Here is a 16,848-nt window from a genome sequence, read left to right as displayed (position 1 = left end):
CCACAAAAAAAAAAGGCAAAGACTAGAACCTAACTCGGGACCTCGCATGGTTAAGTGTGGCGTGCGGATCCACCACTTGGCACATCGGGTGGGTTCACACTGCCACTGCATGTCCTGAGGGAGTGGGTGGCAAAGCCCTGCCCTGGGGATGGACGGTGGACACACGTGTGCAAACCCGAGACGGCTGCACCAAGTTCTACCAGAAACTTACCAGATCGCAGAACTCAAACACCAGAAGGTAGGGGATCGCTTCCACGCACTGTCCGACACACTGCAGAACGTTCGGGTGCTGAAGAATGCTGCCCAAGAGATAAATCAGAGGACGGTGGTCAGCAGCGGCGCTGGGCAAGCCTCCGCCCGGCAACTCACCCGTGGACAGGCACACGGCTCAGAGCATCACACGCGGGCAGGCCTGACAGGTGCACACTACCTGACGGCTGCGTGACTCAGAGCCAACAAGGTGAACAGTTCCACAAACAAGAACTCCCAGCGGAAGAATCTTAACGTCAGGTCCTCCCTGGGGAAGGCCGACTGTACACCCTGCACACGGGACGTGTGAGCTCTTTTTGGAAAACACAATGTTCATTTTAAGGCAAGTATGAAGGTGAATGGGGAAGGTTGGTGTGCCCCAGTCACACCCAGCGCACACACCAGCCAGGCCCTGCCCTGCCGCCAGGTGAGTCAGCCTCTGCATGAGGGGCCGCAGGTGCACACATGTCCAGCTGCAGTGTGGGCAAGACACAGGCATTCTCCATCAACCTTCGTGCCCCAGCAGCCCAGGCCCTGTCTGCCATTCCGACCGCATTTGTCACTCTGGGAACATGGCCTTGTGCATGCGGAAGCAGTAGTTGGTTCTGAGATGGAATTTTTCCCTTCACCTATTCCTGACATGCCCCAACAGTTCGGTCCTCCACATGGCAGAGCGGGATCCCAAGGCAGGGACACACCTCCGTCTGCTCCGTCTGCTCGGTCACTCACCCACCAAACAAAGTTTACGTGTGTACACAAAGTGTCACTTCTCTGGAATAAAGTCCTGGGTGTGTCCAGGTGACAGAACTTGGCTGGGCCTCAAAGCCCACACAGGTTAGCCCACAATATGGTGACTGTTTCTAGGAGAGGCTTCCAAGACGGGACGACCCCTGGCATCACACGGCCAAAGCAGCACATCCCTCCATTGAGGACCAACCTCCTCCCCGCCACTAGACGGCCCTCAGCTGGGAACAAGGCTGGGGCTCATCCCTGCTGGCCCGCCCTGCAGACTGTGCACTTCCAGCCTCCAGCAACACAGGGACGGCTTCCCGACGTGACCCACTGCGGCTGTAACGGTGTGAGCAAGGCCAGCCTTCTTCCTCATCGTTATTTTTGAACCTTTTTCATAAAAGAAGGCGTCATTCTCGTATGGGTGTCAGCTTCAGGCTGTTGATTCTGTTCTGCTGCCAGATGTCTCCAAGTCCAGGAGAGGGATTTCTTCAAATATTGTGATACTTCCGTAATAGCTTTGACCATTCGGTGATTGTCCTTTTTCATAAACTTCACAGTAATGTTGCACACGGTTTTTTAAGACGTACTGGAGGGGAGGGGTTTGACCAAGTCACCACTCACCATGTCACATCCCACACTGCAGTTCCTGGGCCTCCGATCCAGCGCCCCACCAATGCGCAGCACCAGGGGAGGCAGTGGACGATGGCCGTGGCCTCCGATCCAGCACCCCACCAATGCGCAGGACCCGGGGAGGCAGTGGACGATGGCCCTGGGCCTCCGATCCAGTGCCCCACCAATGTGCAGGACCCGGGGAGGCAGTGGACGATGGCTGTGGCCTCCGATCCAGCGCCCCACCAATGCGCAGCACCCGGGGAGGCAGTGGACGATGGTCCTGGGCCTCTGATCCAGCACCCCACCAATGCGCAGTACCTAGGGAGGTGGTGGACGATGGCCGTGGCCTCCGATCCAGGCCCCACCAATGCGCAGCACCCAGGGAGGCAGTGGACGATGGCCGTGGCCTCCGATCCAGCACCCCACCAATGCGCAGTACCTGGGGAGGTGGTGGACGATGGCCGTGGCCTCCGATCCAGGCCCCACCAATGCGCAGCACCCTGGTGTGCAATGGACGATGGCCGTGGCCTCCGATCCAGCGCCCCACCAATGTGCAGCACGCTGGTGTGCAGTGGACGATGGCCGTGGCCTCCAATCCAGCGTCCCACCAATGTGCAGCACCCAGGGAGGCAGTGGACGATGGCCGTGGCCTCCGATCCAGCGCCCCACCAATGTGCAGCACCCTGGTGTGCAGTGGACGATGGCCGTGGCCTTCGATCCAGCGCCCCACCAATGCGCAGCACCCTGGTGTGCAGTGGACGATGGTCCAAGCACCTGGATCCCTGCCCCGCATGCACGAGACCCAGATTGAGTTCCACGCTCCTGACTTTGTACTGGCCCAGACCTGGCTGTCACAGACATTTAGGAAATGAACCAGCAGATGGAAGAGCTCTCTCTTTCAAACCAAACGCAAATTTAAAGACAAAAACAAACAAATCAAAACTAGACAGCTCTTGCTGAAATTTCGATGGTAAATGCAGTTCCCGATTTACCAACTGGAAAAGAATCAACAACCTTACTGCACTACAATGAGCTCTTCCCGTCTATGAACATGCGATTGTCCCCATTTATCCATCTTTATTTCATCAGCGCTTTGTTTTCAGCATAGATCCTGAGCTGATACAGTATTTCCTTTCTGTGTCTGAGCCGAGTATAAATGCCACATTTTCAATTTGTTTTCATGTGCTCACTGCTAGTACACGGTATACACGGTAGTAAAATGGAGGGAGCTGGTGCCATGGCATAGCTGGTTAAGCCTCCACCTGCAGCACCAGCAACGCCCCCTCATTGTGGGTGCCTGTTCATGAACCAGCTGCTCCACTTCCTATCCAGCTCCCTGCTTGTGGCCTGGGAAAGCAGAAAACGGCTCAAGCCCCCAGGTGCCTGTAGCCATGCGGCAGACCCGGAAGAAGTTCCTGGTTTCAGATCAGCTCAGCTGCAGCCACTGTGCCTGTTTGGGCAGTGAGTCAGCGGACAGAAGTTCTCTCGTTTTTCCTCTCTCTCTGACTCTTTCAAATAAAAATAAAAACATTTAAAACAAAAAATCTTCTAAGATAAAAGTAAATTGACTTTCAGATCCTGACTTTAGATCCTGCTACCTTGCAGAAGTCACTTGTTAATTACAGGATTTTGTTGTTGTGGATCCTTTGGCATTTTTCCCACGAACCTACAAATACAAGCTCTTGTTTGTCCTTCCTCGCCCACCTGCCCTTTTCCTTCCGCTCCCTGCAGACCTTCCCACACCACTGCGAACAGCAACACTGCACCAAACCTCCGTGGCCCGTCCTCACTGGGGACCCAGACAGCGGCTTTCCGTGGCTCTTCATCAAGGCAAAGAAGCCTGCTCACACTCTTGTTCCTTCTTTTCTCTTTAGAAAAATGTGTCACTTATTAGGACAGATTTGGTGGTCCGAAATGCTCAAGGTTCCTTTAATCTAGAAGGGAACGCCTCGACAGCCCCTTCCTGCTCAGAGGGTATTTTCTCTGAACAAAGAACCCTGGTGTTCTGTTCTCAGCACTGAATCACGCGTCTTGGCCTTCTGCCCCCCACTGCTCCCACTTTGGGTTGATCCTATTTGGGATTTGCTCAAATTCCTGAGTCCGCAGCTTCTGTCTCTCCAGTCTGCTCTCTGAGTACCTGCCTAGCCCCATCCTTCACTCGGGGGTCTCTGACATGGGGGTGAGCTCCCGCTGGGGCTCCCATGTCCCCCCGTGCACCTGTCCCCAAGCCCGTTTTCTCCCTGAGGCTCACACTGGCCAGCACCTAGCACGGCCTCCTCGTGCGTCCTCTCCTTCTGCCGCCGAGCGCCTTCACTGACGATTCCTCTGCAGGTACTGACTGCGTTCGTTGATTCTGGAATGACCGTTCCGTCTGCTATCTCTTCACTTAGAATTTATGTTTTCTTTTTTGTCATCTGCTGTATAAGCATTGCTCAGCAAAGCATCTTCATGCAGTGGCTTTAAATCCTCACCAGAGAACTCTAACACCTTGGTCACCTCAGCTGGCGACTTCTGCCATCTCCTGCTCCTTGGAGCAAGTGATTTTTCAGTGGGACACTGGGTCGTAGCAGCTCCTGGTTCCACTTCACCGCCCGTGTTTCAGGAATGGTTCCTGAAGTAGTTGGAAGCATCTGTTTCTCCAAAAGCCCTCAGACTTCGCGCACAGAACACACGGGAAGGCCTACTTACTAGTACGGTTCTCCATCTTTCAGGAAGGCATCTTGTTCCCTGGCGCTCGCGCTGGCTTTTAACTCCTTCACTATCACTCTCGCTACACTGGTGCCTGTGTAAATCTCTCCGAGGAGGACCTGGAACCAAAGCAAAGATTCGGCCTCAGTTCCATCAAACCAGTAAAGCAATCCTATCATTTACCAAAGAACCCCACAAGGAGGAAATGGCCAGTCGGTGGCCCTCTGTCATCACACACAGGCTGGACAAGGCCCACGTGTCCGTCAGGTAACAGCTATTTTCAGTCTAGCCGTTAGGTTGTTTTAACACTCACAGATTTTTTTAAAAATGTATTCTAATTTCATGGAGGTTGCCCAGCACCCCACGGAAGGGCGATTTGCACATGCGCAGTTCAAATGTGACTCAGACATCCTCAGGGAACCTCGGGCTAAGCTTGCTTTGTAGAAGATGAGCTGCCATTTAGTGTGCAAGGAAGTGACCACTGCACCACAACACCCAGAAAATCTGTGGCATTCCAACAACAACAAGTTTCACCTTACACAGAAACTTTAGCCAAAACACACAGAAAAAAAAAAAAAAAAAACACGCTGAAAATCCAGACTGTGCAAAGTAAGAATGAGCTAGCTCATATAAGAACCAGCTCTAAGGGCATTATTAAACCATCTCAGATAACGCAAAGGCATTTCAAAGTACAATATTTAAGATGAAAATGATAAAGGGAAGGCTTTTTATTTCATTAGAGAAAGATCAAAACTGAAAACCATCCTCGTGAACATTTCATACGATAGGAGTCTCCTGAAAGTCCTGGGAACACAGTGATATTCTAAACAAATTTAAAGGCAGAATAACTAAATCCTAATTTTGTTTTCAAATAACTAGTGCATTTTAATAAACACAACAATCATAAAATACCAGTTTCAGCAAGGGACAGTGTAACCGCCGGCCACCACAGTGACCCGGTCAGCCTCACCCGCACAACCACTTTGTCACTGGAAATCTGTGGCCATGACTCGTTCAACACCTCAGCCTCTTGGTTCCTTTGCCTCACAAGCCCCTGCCTGTGGCCTGGGAAAGCAGTCGAGGACGGCCCAAAGCCTTGGGACCCTGCACCTGCCTGGGAGACCTGGAAGAGGCTCGTAGTTCCTGGCTTCAGATCAGCTCAGCTCCAACCATTGCGGCCACTTGGGGAGTAAATCAACAGATGCAAGATCTTCCTCTCTGTCTCTCCTTCTCTCTGTGTATCTGACTTTGCAATAAAAAAAAAAATAAACAAATCTTTTTTTTAAAAAAAATGGCCAACTCTCATCCTCCAGGTTCCCTACCTGGTCTATCCAGGGAACAGTGTACTGCCAGGGCCACCAACACCAGTGCTTCTGTCCACGGGCACACGCACCTGGACCCTGGCCTGGGACCCCACTGCAGGCCTCTAACTCACCTCCTTGCTTGACCCAGTCCCTCTCCAGTGTAACTGCCATGGCAATTCTCAGATGACGTCATTCAGCTCGGCCCCTGAGCAGGTGTCCACCCTACATATTCGACATCCTGCATCGTGTGGCACCCCCGTACCCCTCTGACCAGTCTCCCACCCGCCTGGCCCCACCACCAGATGATCCTTAAGGCCTGAGTTTCCCAACCAAGCAGGGCAGCATCCTGTGGGCAGGCACCCTGCCGTGTGCTGCTACACATTGGCACTCCACGCCTGGCTTCAGGCACCAACAGTCGACCACATGAAGAGCTCTGGGCAAGCTGCCCAGAAGCCTTAGTGAGCAGGCTGGAGGAGTGAGAGGTGGAGAGCTGACAGACTAGAAAGAAAGGGAAGACAAGCGGCCTAAGGCAGCTGAACACACAGCAAAGCTGCGCAGTGACTGCCCTGCTCCGGCCAGCCTGAGCACTCCAGCAGGAACCTTTGGGAGGTTAGAGAGAAGGCTGCTACCCAGGGGCAACAGTGTAACAGCTCTGCCTTCCCAACAATCAGGGTACAAACACCAGCAACAATGGCCTTGAGAAGCCAAACCCGCTCAGCCTGGCTTTCATGACAGCACCACTACCTCTACCTGCAGCAATATTTCTGATAAAAAAATTTTTTTAAACTATGGTCTAAACTTGTGCGTCCTGGCCAAAGCTCACACGTTGAACCTATCACAATGTGATGGGGCGTGGGGCCTGTGGGGGAGGGGAGGGTCCTGTCCTTGCTGTCAACCCCAGGATGGGCCTTCACCGCGTGACCCCCAGACTTCTGTCACTGGACAAGCACTTCAGGGAAGGTACACGCCCAGGACGGCCAGGCGGGAGGTCCCACGGGGAGACACACTGCACACCGTGCATCTTGGACAAGGTGGAACGTCATGTGACATGGCTCTTCACCAGCCTTGAACTCTACCAGCATGATCAGGAGGCAAATAAAGGAAAGTGAGGCAAATTTTTACCTTCCCAAACCAGCCGTTCCCGATTTCCTGTATATAGTTGAGGCTGTGGCGGGCTACTTGAGACTTCAAACCTTCTGTAGAGAAAAGAATATTGTTAAAAATTAAATATAAGGTAATCTTTAAACTAAAATAAGTAACCTGTAAATTACAAACTCTGACAAACATTTGTTCTCATTAAGATAGAAACAAACCCCCTCTTCGAATCCCAAGCACGTTCCGCACCGACACTATTCGGCCCTGATTCCTCAGGCTCCTGCCCCGCGTTCTTTCCCACTCCGAGGTGCCGACGCCAGGGAGCGGGCCAGTGCATACACGATGTAAGACTTGCAGAGATGTAACGTAGAAAAGATTTCTGAAGATACAACGGTCACTGCTCCATTCTGCCGAGCGACGGGAACGCCCGCAGGCAGGAGGCGAATGACCCGGACTCCTCAAGTTCAAGGGCTGACCGTGGAGGCGGCAGCCACAGCAAGGCGAGCTCGTGACCGCCCTCAGGGGCAGGGGCACAGGGGCCTGCACATCGGCTAAGCACCAAGGGGACACGCCATGAACCAGGTGTTCTCCATGCCAGCTTGACGGCGACACAGGACACTCGGCAAGCCAAGGTTTGGGGGAGGCTGCCAGCACCACAGGGGCCTCCGGGTACACACAAAAGTCCCGAGAGCCACACCAAGAAATAAAGCCACCTGGCTAGGGTTACGACACATCTAAACATGAAAGCCAACATCACTACATGCCCAGTGTGTATAGCTTCTCCTTTTATTTCCTACGTAATTTAAAGCCCTACGTCCTGGGGGCTGCCGTTGTGGGGCTTAAGCCACCAGCTACAATGCCACTATCCCATGAGCGCCAGTTCCTGTCCCTCCTGGCTGCTCCACCTCCAATCCAGTTTCCTGCTAATGTGTCTAGAAAAGCAGTGGAGGGCCCGGCGCGGTGGTGCAAGTGGTTAAAGGTCCTCGCCTTGCACGCCCGGGATCCCATATGGGCGCCGGTTCTAATCCCGGCAGCCCCGCTTCCCATCCAGCTCCCTGCCTGTGGCCTGGGAAGGTAGTCGAGGACGGCCCAAAACTTTGGGACCCTGCACCCGCGTGGGAGACCCGGAAGAGGCTCCTGGCTTCGGATCGGCATAGTATCGGCCCGTTGCGCTCACTTGGGGAGTGAATCATCGGATGGAAGATCTTCCTCTCTGTCTCTCCTCTCTGTATATCCGCCTTTCCAATAAGAAAATAATAAAAATAAATCTTTAAAAAGAAAAGCAGTGGAAATGCCCTGCCATCCACACAGAGGACACAGGAGGAGTTCCCACTCCTGGCTTTGGCCCGGCCCAGTCCTGGCCACTGCAGTCGGCCAGCTGATGGAACTGTAACTTTCAAATAAAATACGACTGCTTGGACACAGAACATGTAAAGAGGTTAACTTGTGAAGGCAGCATGGAAGGAACGGACGGCACCCTTGCAGGCCTCCATGGTCGACGGGGCCTCTACTCACAGCCCACGGTCACACACTTGGGCTGCTAACCAACTTCCTCACAGTCACTAAGAAAACACCTGAGAAATACACCCAAACAAGAAAAAAACCAAAGCGAAGCAGCACACACCCTAAAACACAAAACTGCTATAAGGAAATGAGATGAAAAACAGACCTTAAAAATCCAGGCGGAATTGCCAAGGCTCCAACAGCCGCCAAGAGCCTTGAAAAAGAAAAGTTAGACTCAAAGCTTCTCAATTTCAAAACTTATCAAGAAACCAAAGCTCCATCAACCACAAGAGTATGATGTTGCCATAAAGACAGGCAGACAGATCAACAGAATATGTCCAAGTGCACAGATGAACCCCAAGAAATATCAGGGGATTTTCAAAAGGAGTGCAGGACAATTCAATGGGGAAAGTATAGCTCCCGCACCGCCCCAACCCTGGCCCAACACTGCTGCCAGACACGCAGACGGATGTTCCAGGCACAAGGCTGAAGCCACACCACGCCCTTACATCACATGAAAAAAAAAAAAGTCACTCAAAATGGATGAAAAAGCTGAAGAGCTGAAGAAACTCACCCAAGAAAATACACAAGTAAATCTTCATGACCAATTTTGGAATGAGTTTTAAAAATGACACCAAAGTACAAGGAACATAAGTAGAAAAAAAAATTAAATTTCATCAATTTGAAACTTTTTTGGGCCACTGCTCAGGCGAAGCGGGAAGGCCTGCCTCCTGTAATGTGGCATCCCATACAGACATGGGTTTGTGCCCTGGTTGCTCTACTTCCGATCCAGCTCTCTGCTGGTGGCCTGGGAAAAGCCATAAAAAGTGGTCCAAGTCCTTGGGCCTCTGCCACTCACACGGAGACCCAGACGAAGCTCCTGGCTCCAGCTCTGGCCTGGCCCAGCCCCGGGCACTGTGGTCATTTAGGGAGTGAATCAGCAGACACAGATACCTCTCTTTATCTTTCCTTCTCTCTGTAAATTTCACTTCCAAATAAGTCTTAAGCATTTCAAACTTTTACACATCAAAGGAATTAAAAGGGAGCCTACAGAATGGGAGCAAACATGTACACTTGTTATTACTCAGATACTACAATTCAGACCACGATAATGGGAAAAGAAACACAAATTAAAAAGGAAAGCAAGTGGCCCAGCAGGCATCTGGCATGGTGCTCAGGAGGGTTCTTTGGGGCCTGACTTGGGCTAGTGACTCAACTCCTCATCTTGCAGAGGCCAGGATTCCATTTGGAGCCAACTTGTGTTCCGGCTGCTCTACTTCCCCTCCAGCTCCCTGCCTGTAGCCTGGGAAAGCAGAGGACGGTCCACACACCCATAGGGGAGACCCGGAAGATGCTCCTGGCTTTGGATTGGCTCAGTTCTGGCCATTGAGGCCACTTGGGGAGTGAACCAATGGGCAGAAGATCTTTGTCTCTGTGTCTCCTTCTCTCTGTACATATGACTTCCAATAAAAATAAGTAAATTTTAAAGAGGTTTCTCACAGCAGAGCGCCTGTGTCAGGGCCCAGGTCCCGCCTGCAGTCCCAGCTTCCTGCTGACACATGCCCTTGGACGCGGCAGGCCCCCACGCCCCTGCCAGCCACATGGAGACCTGCACTGAGCTCCCAGCCCCTGGCCGGCCCATTACAGGAATTCAGGGAGAGAGCCGGCAGATGGGAGAGTTCTCTCAGTGTCCATCTCCGTCTTTCCCTCTGCCTTTCAAACACATAAAAGTTAAAAATCTGTAAGAAAACACGCTTTGTTTAAAATACAAACAAAAAGAACCGAAAGCCTGGAACAGACTCACCCTACCGAAGCGTGAAGCAAAGGAAGGAAAACGCCAGGGCGATCCAAGCAGCACCCCCGCCCCACGGAAAGCAGCAGGCTGCCAGCGCCACGCCCACAGCACCTCCAGATCAGAAGGGGTGCTCACGCCACAGCAGAACCCCAACTCAGGAGAAAAAACAACCAACTTGGAATTATAGAATAGGGAAGGAGTTAGTCCTTTATTTATTTTATTTATTTATTTATTTTTACTGGAAAGACATGTACAGAGAGAAGCAGATATGGAAAGATAAGTGGCACCAATGGCCGGAGCTGAGCCGAACCAAAGCCAGGAGCCCAGAACTTCCTCCGGGTCTCTCACGTTGGCGCAGGGTCCCGAGGCTTTGGGACGTCCTCGGCTGCTTTCCCAGGCCACAAGCAGGGAGCTGCATGGGAAGTGGAGCAGCCAGGACAGAAACCAGTGCCCATATGGGATCCTGGCACGTGCATGGCGAAGATTTAGCCACCAAGCCATCGCACCAGCCCACGAAAGATTTCTTAAGAAACAAATCTCTAACTCTAGAAAAATTGTCACATTTTGACTTGTGAAAAAAAGACTACTACATTAAATATCAGGAATGGGGACCAGTGCAGTAGCCAAGTGGCTAAGATCCTTGCCTTGCATGTACTGGGATTCCATATGGGCATCCGTTTGTGTCCCAGAAGTTCCACTTCCCATCAGCTCTCTGACTGTGGCCTGGGAAAGCAGCAGAGGACAGACCAGAGCCTTGGGACCCTGCACCCTTGCTGGAGACCTGGAGCAGGCTCCTGGCTCCTGGCTCCTGGCTTCATATCAGTTCCTCTTGGGGAGCGAACCAGCAGACGGAAGATCTTTCTCTCTGTCTCTTCCTTCTCTGAAGATCTGATTTTCCATTAAATCTTTAAAAAAAATTAGGAATGCTCTTCAGCAAAAAATCCTTTTTTGTGTATAGTGATTAATCTTTTTTTTTTAGTGTGCCATTTAAATTTTTTATTTTTTGTACATATTCCATGGTTACTATGGGGATTACAGTTAACAACCTAAATTTGTAACAATCTGGATTTAACCAACTTAATTTCAATACTCTTAGCTTTTGATACTCAACTAGCAATCACATAAATTGTTGCAATTCCTGACTGTACTTTTGCTTGGGTACTTGCTGGCAACATGCATGAAAATCATCAAGAAAGGTGTTCCTTTAAGCACTGACTCTAACAGGGGCAGGTTTCGGGCCTAGCAGTGGGCATTCTGGTTAGGATGCTGTGACTACTGAATTCTATAGAACAGTCCTCGGCCGCTGGGATGCGACAGCCTGGGCAGGATCTCTGTCCCCCATCACACGGCCTGGGTTCACGTCCCAGCTCCAGCTCGGAGTCCAGCCTTCCTCCTAACACAGCCCTGCGAGGCCGTGGCATCAGCTTAGATAACTGGGCTCTTGCCGCCCCTGGGGAGACACGCACTGAGCGCTGGCCTTGGCCCAGCTTGTGCAAGCCTGTGGGAAGTCAACCAGCACGCACACTTGGCCCAGCTTGTGCAAGCCTGTGGGAAGTCAACCAGCACGCACACTTGGCCCAGCTTGTGCAAGCCTGTGGGAAGTCAACCAGCACGCACACACGCTCACACTCTCAAATGTGTTACCAAAAAAAAGATTCTAAAAATATACCAGCACAACAGTGTGCAACACACACAGGAACAAGCTTTACATTAAAACAACCAAATGTTCATAAAGTGCAAGGTTTGCAATGTTCACAAGCTCCCAGTATGCAACTAGAAGCAAGACTAAGTAAGCTCACCCTGCTAGGATGCTGAGGCTTCTACGTGAGACAGAGCAGAAAACAGGAGGCTGTACAGAAGTACATTTCACTACTGTGCCAGTGTGCAGGTCAGTGTGCAGGTCGGGGACTGTGCCAGTGTGCGGGTCAGTGTGCGGGTCAGTGTGCAGGTGAGGGACTCTGCATGTGTATGGGTCAGCGTGCGGGTCAGGGACCGTGCCGTGTGCAGGTCAGTGTGTGGGTCAGGGACTGTGCCAGTGTGCGGGTCAGTGTGCGGGTCAGGGACCGTATCCATGTGCGGGTCAGTGTGTGGGTGAGGGACTCTGCATGTGTATGGGTCAGTGTGCGGGTCAGGGACTGTGCCAGTGTGCGGGTCAGTGTGCGGGTCAGGGACCGTGTCCGTGTGCTGGTTAGTGACCGTATCCATGTGCGGGTCAGTGTGCGGGTCGGGGACCGTGTCCATGTGCGGGTCAGTGTGCGGGTTGGGGACCGTGTCTATGTGCAGGTCAGTGTGCGGGTTGGGGACCGTGTCTATGTGCAGGTCAGTGTGCGGGTTGGGGACCGTGTCTATGTGCAGGTCAGTGTGCGGGTTGGGGACCGTGCCCATGTGTGGGTCAGTGTGCGGGTTGGGGACTGTGTCCATGTGTGGGTCAGTGTGCGGGTTGGGGACCGTGTCTATGTGCAGGTCAGTGTGCGGGTTGGGGACCGTGCCCATGTGTGGGTCAGTGTGCGGGTTGGGGACTGTGTCCATGTGCGGGTCAGTGTGCGGGTTGGGGACCGTGCCCATGTATGGGTCAGTGTGCGGGTCAGGGGCTGTGCCCATGTGTGGGTCAGTGTGCGGGTCGGGGACCGTGTCCATGTGCGGGTCAGTGTGCGGGTTGGGGACCGTGCCCATGTGCGGGTCAGTGTGCGGGCTGGGGACCGTGTCCATGTGCGGGTCAGTGTGCGGGTTGGGGACCGTGTCCATGTACGGGTCAGTGTGCGGGTTGGGGACCGTGTCTATGTGCAGGTCAGTGTGCGGGTTGGGGACCGTGCCCATGTGTGGGTCAGTGTGCGGGTTGGGGACTGTGTCCATGTGTGGGTCAGTGTGCGGGTTGGGGACCGTGTCTATGTGCAGGTCAGTGTGCGGGTTGGGGACCGTGCCCATGTGTGGGTCAGTGTGCGGGTTGGGGACTGTGCCCATGTGCGGGTCAGTGTGCGGGTTGGGGGCTGTGCCCATGTGCAGGTCAGTGTGCGGGTTGGGGACTGTGCCCATGTGCGGGTCAGTGTGCGGGTCGGGGACTGTGCCCATGTGCGGGTCAGCCCTATCACACAGACCTGTGTACATTCTCAATTTTGCAGTGACCCTAAAACAACTCCACAAAAACTCAAATCCTTTTGAAAATTAAAAAAAAAATGTTCAAGTGAAGAAAATGGGTCTCCACGGCAAGCAGCACTTGGAGCACTTGTGGACTCCGTGTAAGCCATGGCCACTCACACGATGCCCGACACGAGCTCTTCCTGTGGCCCTTCCTCGGGCCACGTGCCACCACGGAACCATCAGCGCTCAGCTCTTTGCAGTTCACGCTGCCAGACAGGGCTGCAGTAAGGGAACTGCTTTGTGCCCAAGTATCTGTGCGGTCACTCAACAACTTCCTAAAGATAAATGACTCAAAGTGGAGCTGGCACCCGCCCACGTCAGGCGGTGCTGCAGGAAGACTACCACCACTCACCCCAAAGGAGGGCAGGAGGCACCTGCCGCCGCCCCCAGCCAGCTGCCCGCACAGGTCGCCCACCAGGGTCACACATGCCATCTCTACTTGTTCACATCTGACTGTAAGTGTATTTCTTTGGCAAATAACTAGGTTTTCATGTTTACTGTTACCTGAATTTCTTTCCATGAGTTTCTTCTTTCATGTCCTCATTTGTTTTTACTTTGAAAGCCAGTTACACAGAGAAAGACCAAAGAGAGAGGCAGAGCTCTCGCATGCCCTGGTTCACTCCCCCAGCGGCTGCAGTGGCCCGGGTTGAGCCACGAATGGAAGCAGCACTCGGAAGCAGCATGCTGGCAGTGCACACGGCAGCCTGGTGGCCTGTACAATGGCAGCCCTTGCTTGTGATCTTAACATGTGACATTTTTTAATCCTTTTTGTAGTTTACGGATAGCTTTTGCTAATATAATGCATTTGTTTTTGGTGTCTGTGTATCCACACAGAATCTCAGCCTGTCAGCTTCGGCAGTTTCCTTTATTCCTTCTAGATGTGGTAGCACCCCAGGAAGGGACTCACATTCCCGATTAGAACACCCCGTCCTGGGGTGATTCCTTCCTGTGAAGAGGGCTTCAGTGCAACACAGGCAGGTGCGGACACAGCCAGCGCGGCTGCCCAGGCCACCCTAATTTTTCTCATGCCCATGCCCACACTCCCGTCTATCTGGATGTAGCTGGCATAATCCCTTGGCCCCTTAGCTGTCCCAGCCCTGTCTGCAGAGATGGCCCCGCACTGTGTGGCCAGAGTGCCTCCCCAGGGTGCTTCCTTTCCAGTCCCTGGAGAGGACAGAGAAGCAGCCGGCCCTCCACAAAGCAGCAATGCTGCCTGTGAAACATCAGCAATGGGAAGTGGGGAGGTCAGCTTCAGCTCCACTCTTCCCACTCGGGGACAGTCCCACAGGCCAGCCGATGCCCTGTCCCGCCGCAGCCGACCTGAGTCAGGGCTCTATGACTTGCAATGTATTCACGGCTAACAGACTGAAGGTCTCCTGGGGCTTTCCTTAAGTATAAAGCAGAGCACGTTATCAAACAAGCAATGACAAACACTCCCACTCAGAGATGAGTACGCTAAAGTTATTCTGTAGGATACATTAGAGTCCTTTCAAACTCCACTCTTACGGCTGAAGTAAAAGCATTATTTATAGAAATTAAAGCTAAACACTGCATGTCACTTGGTACGCACGGCAAAGCCTGCAGACACCAAACAAACCCTACTTTGCAAATCTTCTATGAGGAGCACTACTCATGTTGGGCAAGCCCACAGGGGCATGGCAAGCCCCTGGGTCTACCCTGCCCTCACTAGCAGAAGACGCTGGCCTTGCAAGGCCTGCAACAGCCTCATTTCAGCAGTCATGGCAAACCCACTTCTTGATCCACTGGTCATACTCTATTTTGAAACAAGAACTCAATTAACATTTAGTCGCACCTCTATCTTTAAAAGCTTTGCAAAAAGCCAATGTGATTCACATACCCAAACATAGCCCTTCTCCCCAGGCGCAAGACAACCAAGTCCCCTCGGCCAGGACTAGGGGAGAGAACGTCTGAGCAGACAGGCACCCAGAGCAGCACGGGTTCAAGTCCGATGCATGCCCCTACCCTGGGAAGGTGGGGGGTCGGAGGGAGGCAGGCACACAGGCCAGGCCTGGGAACATGCCTTACCTACAGAAGGCTGGAACTGGGATGGGGCAGGCAGGGAGATATTTGGCACTGAGAGAGTGAAGACCTCTGCCGGGGACTGGATGGACGGAGTGTCTTCAGCTGGTGGCGTGAAGTCTATTTCATCGTCAAAGTTATCCTCAAACTCCTAAAACCAAGACAGCAAGTGTGAAAACCCACAGGCCGACACCAAACGGAGACATGTTTGCTCTCTGACGTGGAATACACTGTCCCCACTTCTATCCCCACCCTCGCTTGCACACATTTCAAGTAAAATAACAGGTGTTTTCCAAGCGGGCCAGCCCGCTTCCACTTCTCTGCATTTCCCGAGACCAACTCCCCGCCGCGCCAGGAGGCACCTGAGCCACAGTAGCACTCTGACGCATAACTTGGTCTGTACTACACAGATGGTACTGCTGTCTGCAGGGAAGGCAGGGAGCACAGACAGGAACAAGGGATGCTGGGAGGAGGGGGCTGCTACTTCTCCACAGAAGAAATGCCTTCGCTTGCTTTCTGGATATTCCTGAAGGTTCTCTCCTTAGAAAGACTTTGCCCATCACTTCCACCCAAACCCTGGCAGCAGCGTGATGCACCCACAGACGACTCTAGAGCCTCAGAGAGGTCACACAGAACAACTAAAGAGTGAAGAGGGCGAGCGAGGTCTTACAAATCACTTCCGTTCTGGATCTGCAAGTGCCTCCCATACAGGGCAGGCTGGCACACTCGCTCTGAGCCTGCACAAAGGGGACCTCCAACCTTCAGTCCCCAGCCCCACGGAGGATCTGGGGTACATCAGCAGCTCCCCAACACCCTGGCTCTACAGGGCCCTGGCTCTGCATCACAGTAAGCCCCCTTCCTTATTCAGTGCTGAACCCAGAGGCAATGTGAGAGCTGGGCTGCACCTGACTATCAGTAATGCCCATCAGCCTGTACCGCCCCGAACAGCCAGTGTGTGTGTCAAGTCCCTCAGACAGACGAGCGGCCCCAGGCGCTGTGTTCACCACCACATTCCCACAAAAGGGCCCATGGTGACAGGAGCCTGCTCCTGCCTCGTGTGTATGTGTGTGCTGATTTGCTGGGATGAGCGGGAGGACAGCCCAGCTCTGGCCCAACAGGGCAGCCAGCAGACAGCACAAAAAGTGCGCAGAGTAAGAGCCACCTCGGGCCTTTGGTACCTGTCTGTCCAGCAGGAGGTCTAAGCTCCCAGTCAGGGTTCCTAACTCCTGAGTTGAACCAGCGGCGCCCAGGTTGTCTGGCCCAGCCCTGCCCTGCTGTGTAGACTCCACTTCACAGTGCAGTTTCTCTGCTGATTCCAGCAGGCCAGTTTCGGGGCAGGATTCTCAGCTGGCTGACGTAGAAGCCGTCTGGCCCTCTGCTACTGTGGCCCGGCCCTGCCCTGGGCTCCCTCCCTGGGCCAGGAATTCACCAACAGCAGCGTCCGGCCTCAAATAGGAAACACGCTGGCCATCACCCCACCTTAACCTAAGGATCTGAAACTCAGCTGCCTGCGTAAGCTTGAGAAACAAAACTGAGGCACCCTGCCCTCATGCCCTCCCTTACAGGCCCTGTGTCAGGACCAAGCGCAAGCCGCCTGCTTTTGTAAAAGAAGTTTAAATCGGCACACACCCAGGACCATTTGCTCACAGAGCTGAACGCTAAGACAGGGAGCACTACGATGGCAGCCTGGAA

General features: G+C 53.1%; 1 protein-coding gene across 3 annotated transcripts in view; it reads right to left on the bottom strand.

The window, feature by feature from the left end:
* The window catches only part of LMTK2 (lemur tyrosine kinase 2), a 75,991-nt gene that overhangs the window by 37,011 nt on the left and 22,132 nt on the right, over window positions 1–16,848 (bottom strand). For all 3 annotated transcript variants that reach the window (XM_040990014.1, XM_040990015.1, XM_040990013.1), the window contains exons 3-6: window positions 15,163–15,307; window positions 6,708–6,781; window positions 4,282–4,400; window positions 212–299 (exon numbers count right to left, since the gene is read on the bottom strand). In XM_040990014.1, the coding sequence (XP_040845948.1) occupies window positions 212–299; window positions 4,282–4,400; window positions 6,708–6,781; window positions 15,163–15,307 (426 nt within the window). The remainder of the gene's footprint in view (window positions 1–211; window positions 300–4,281; window positions 4,401–6,707; window positions 6,782–15,162; window positions 15,308–16,848) is intronic.

This window comes from Ochotona curzoniae, unplaced genomic scaffold (genome assembly GCF_017591425.1).
Source record: "Ochotona curzoniae isolate NIBS_2020 unplaced genomic scaffold, NIBS_Ocur_1.0 contig_54, whole genome shotgun sequence".
NCBI classification, from domain to species: Eukaryota; Metazoa; Chordata; class Mammalia; order Lagomorpha; family Ochotonidae; genus Ochotona; species Ochotona curzoniae.
This window is presented reverse-complemented; position numbering and strand designations above follow the sequence as displayed.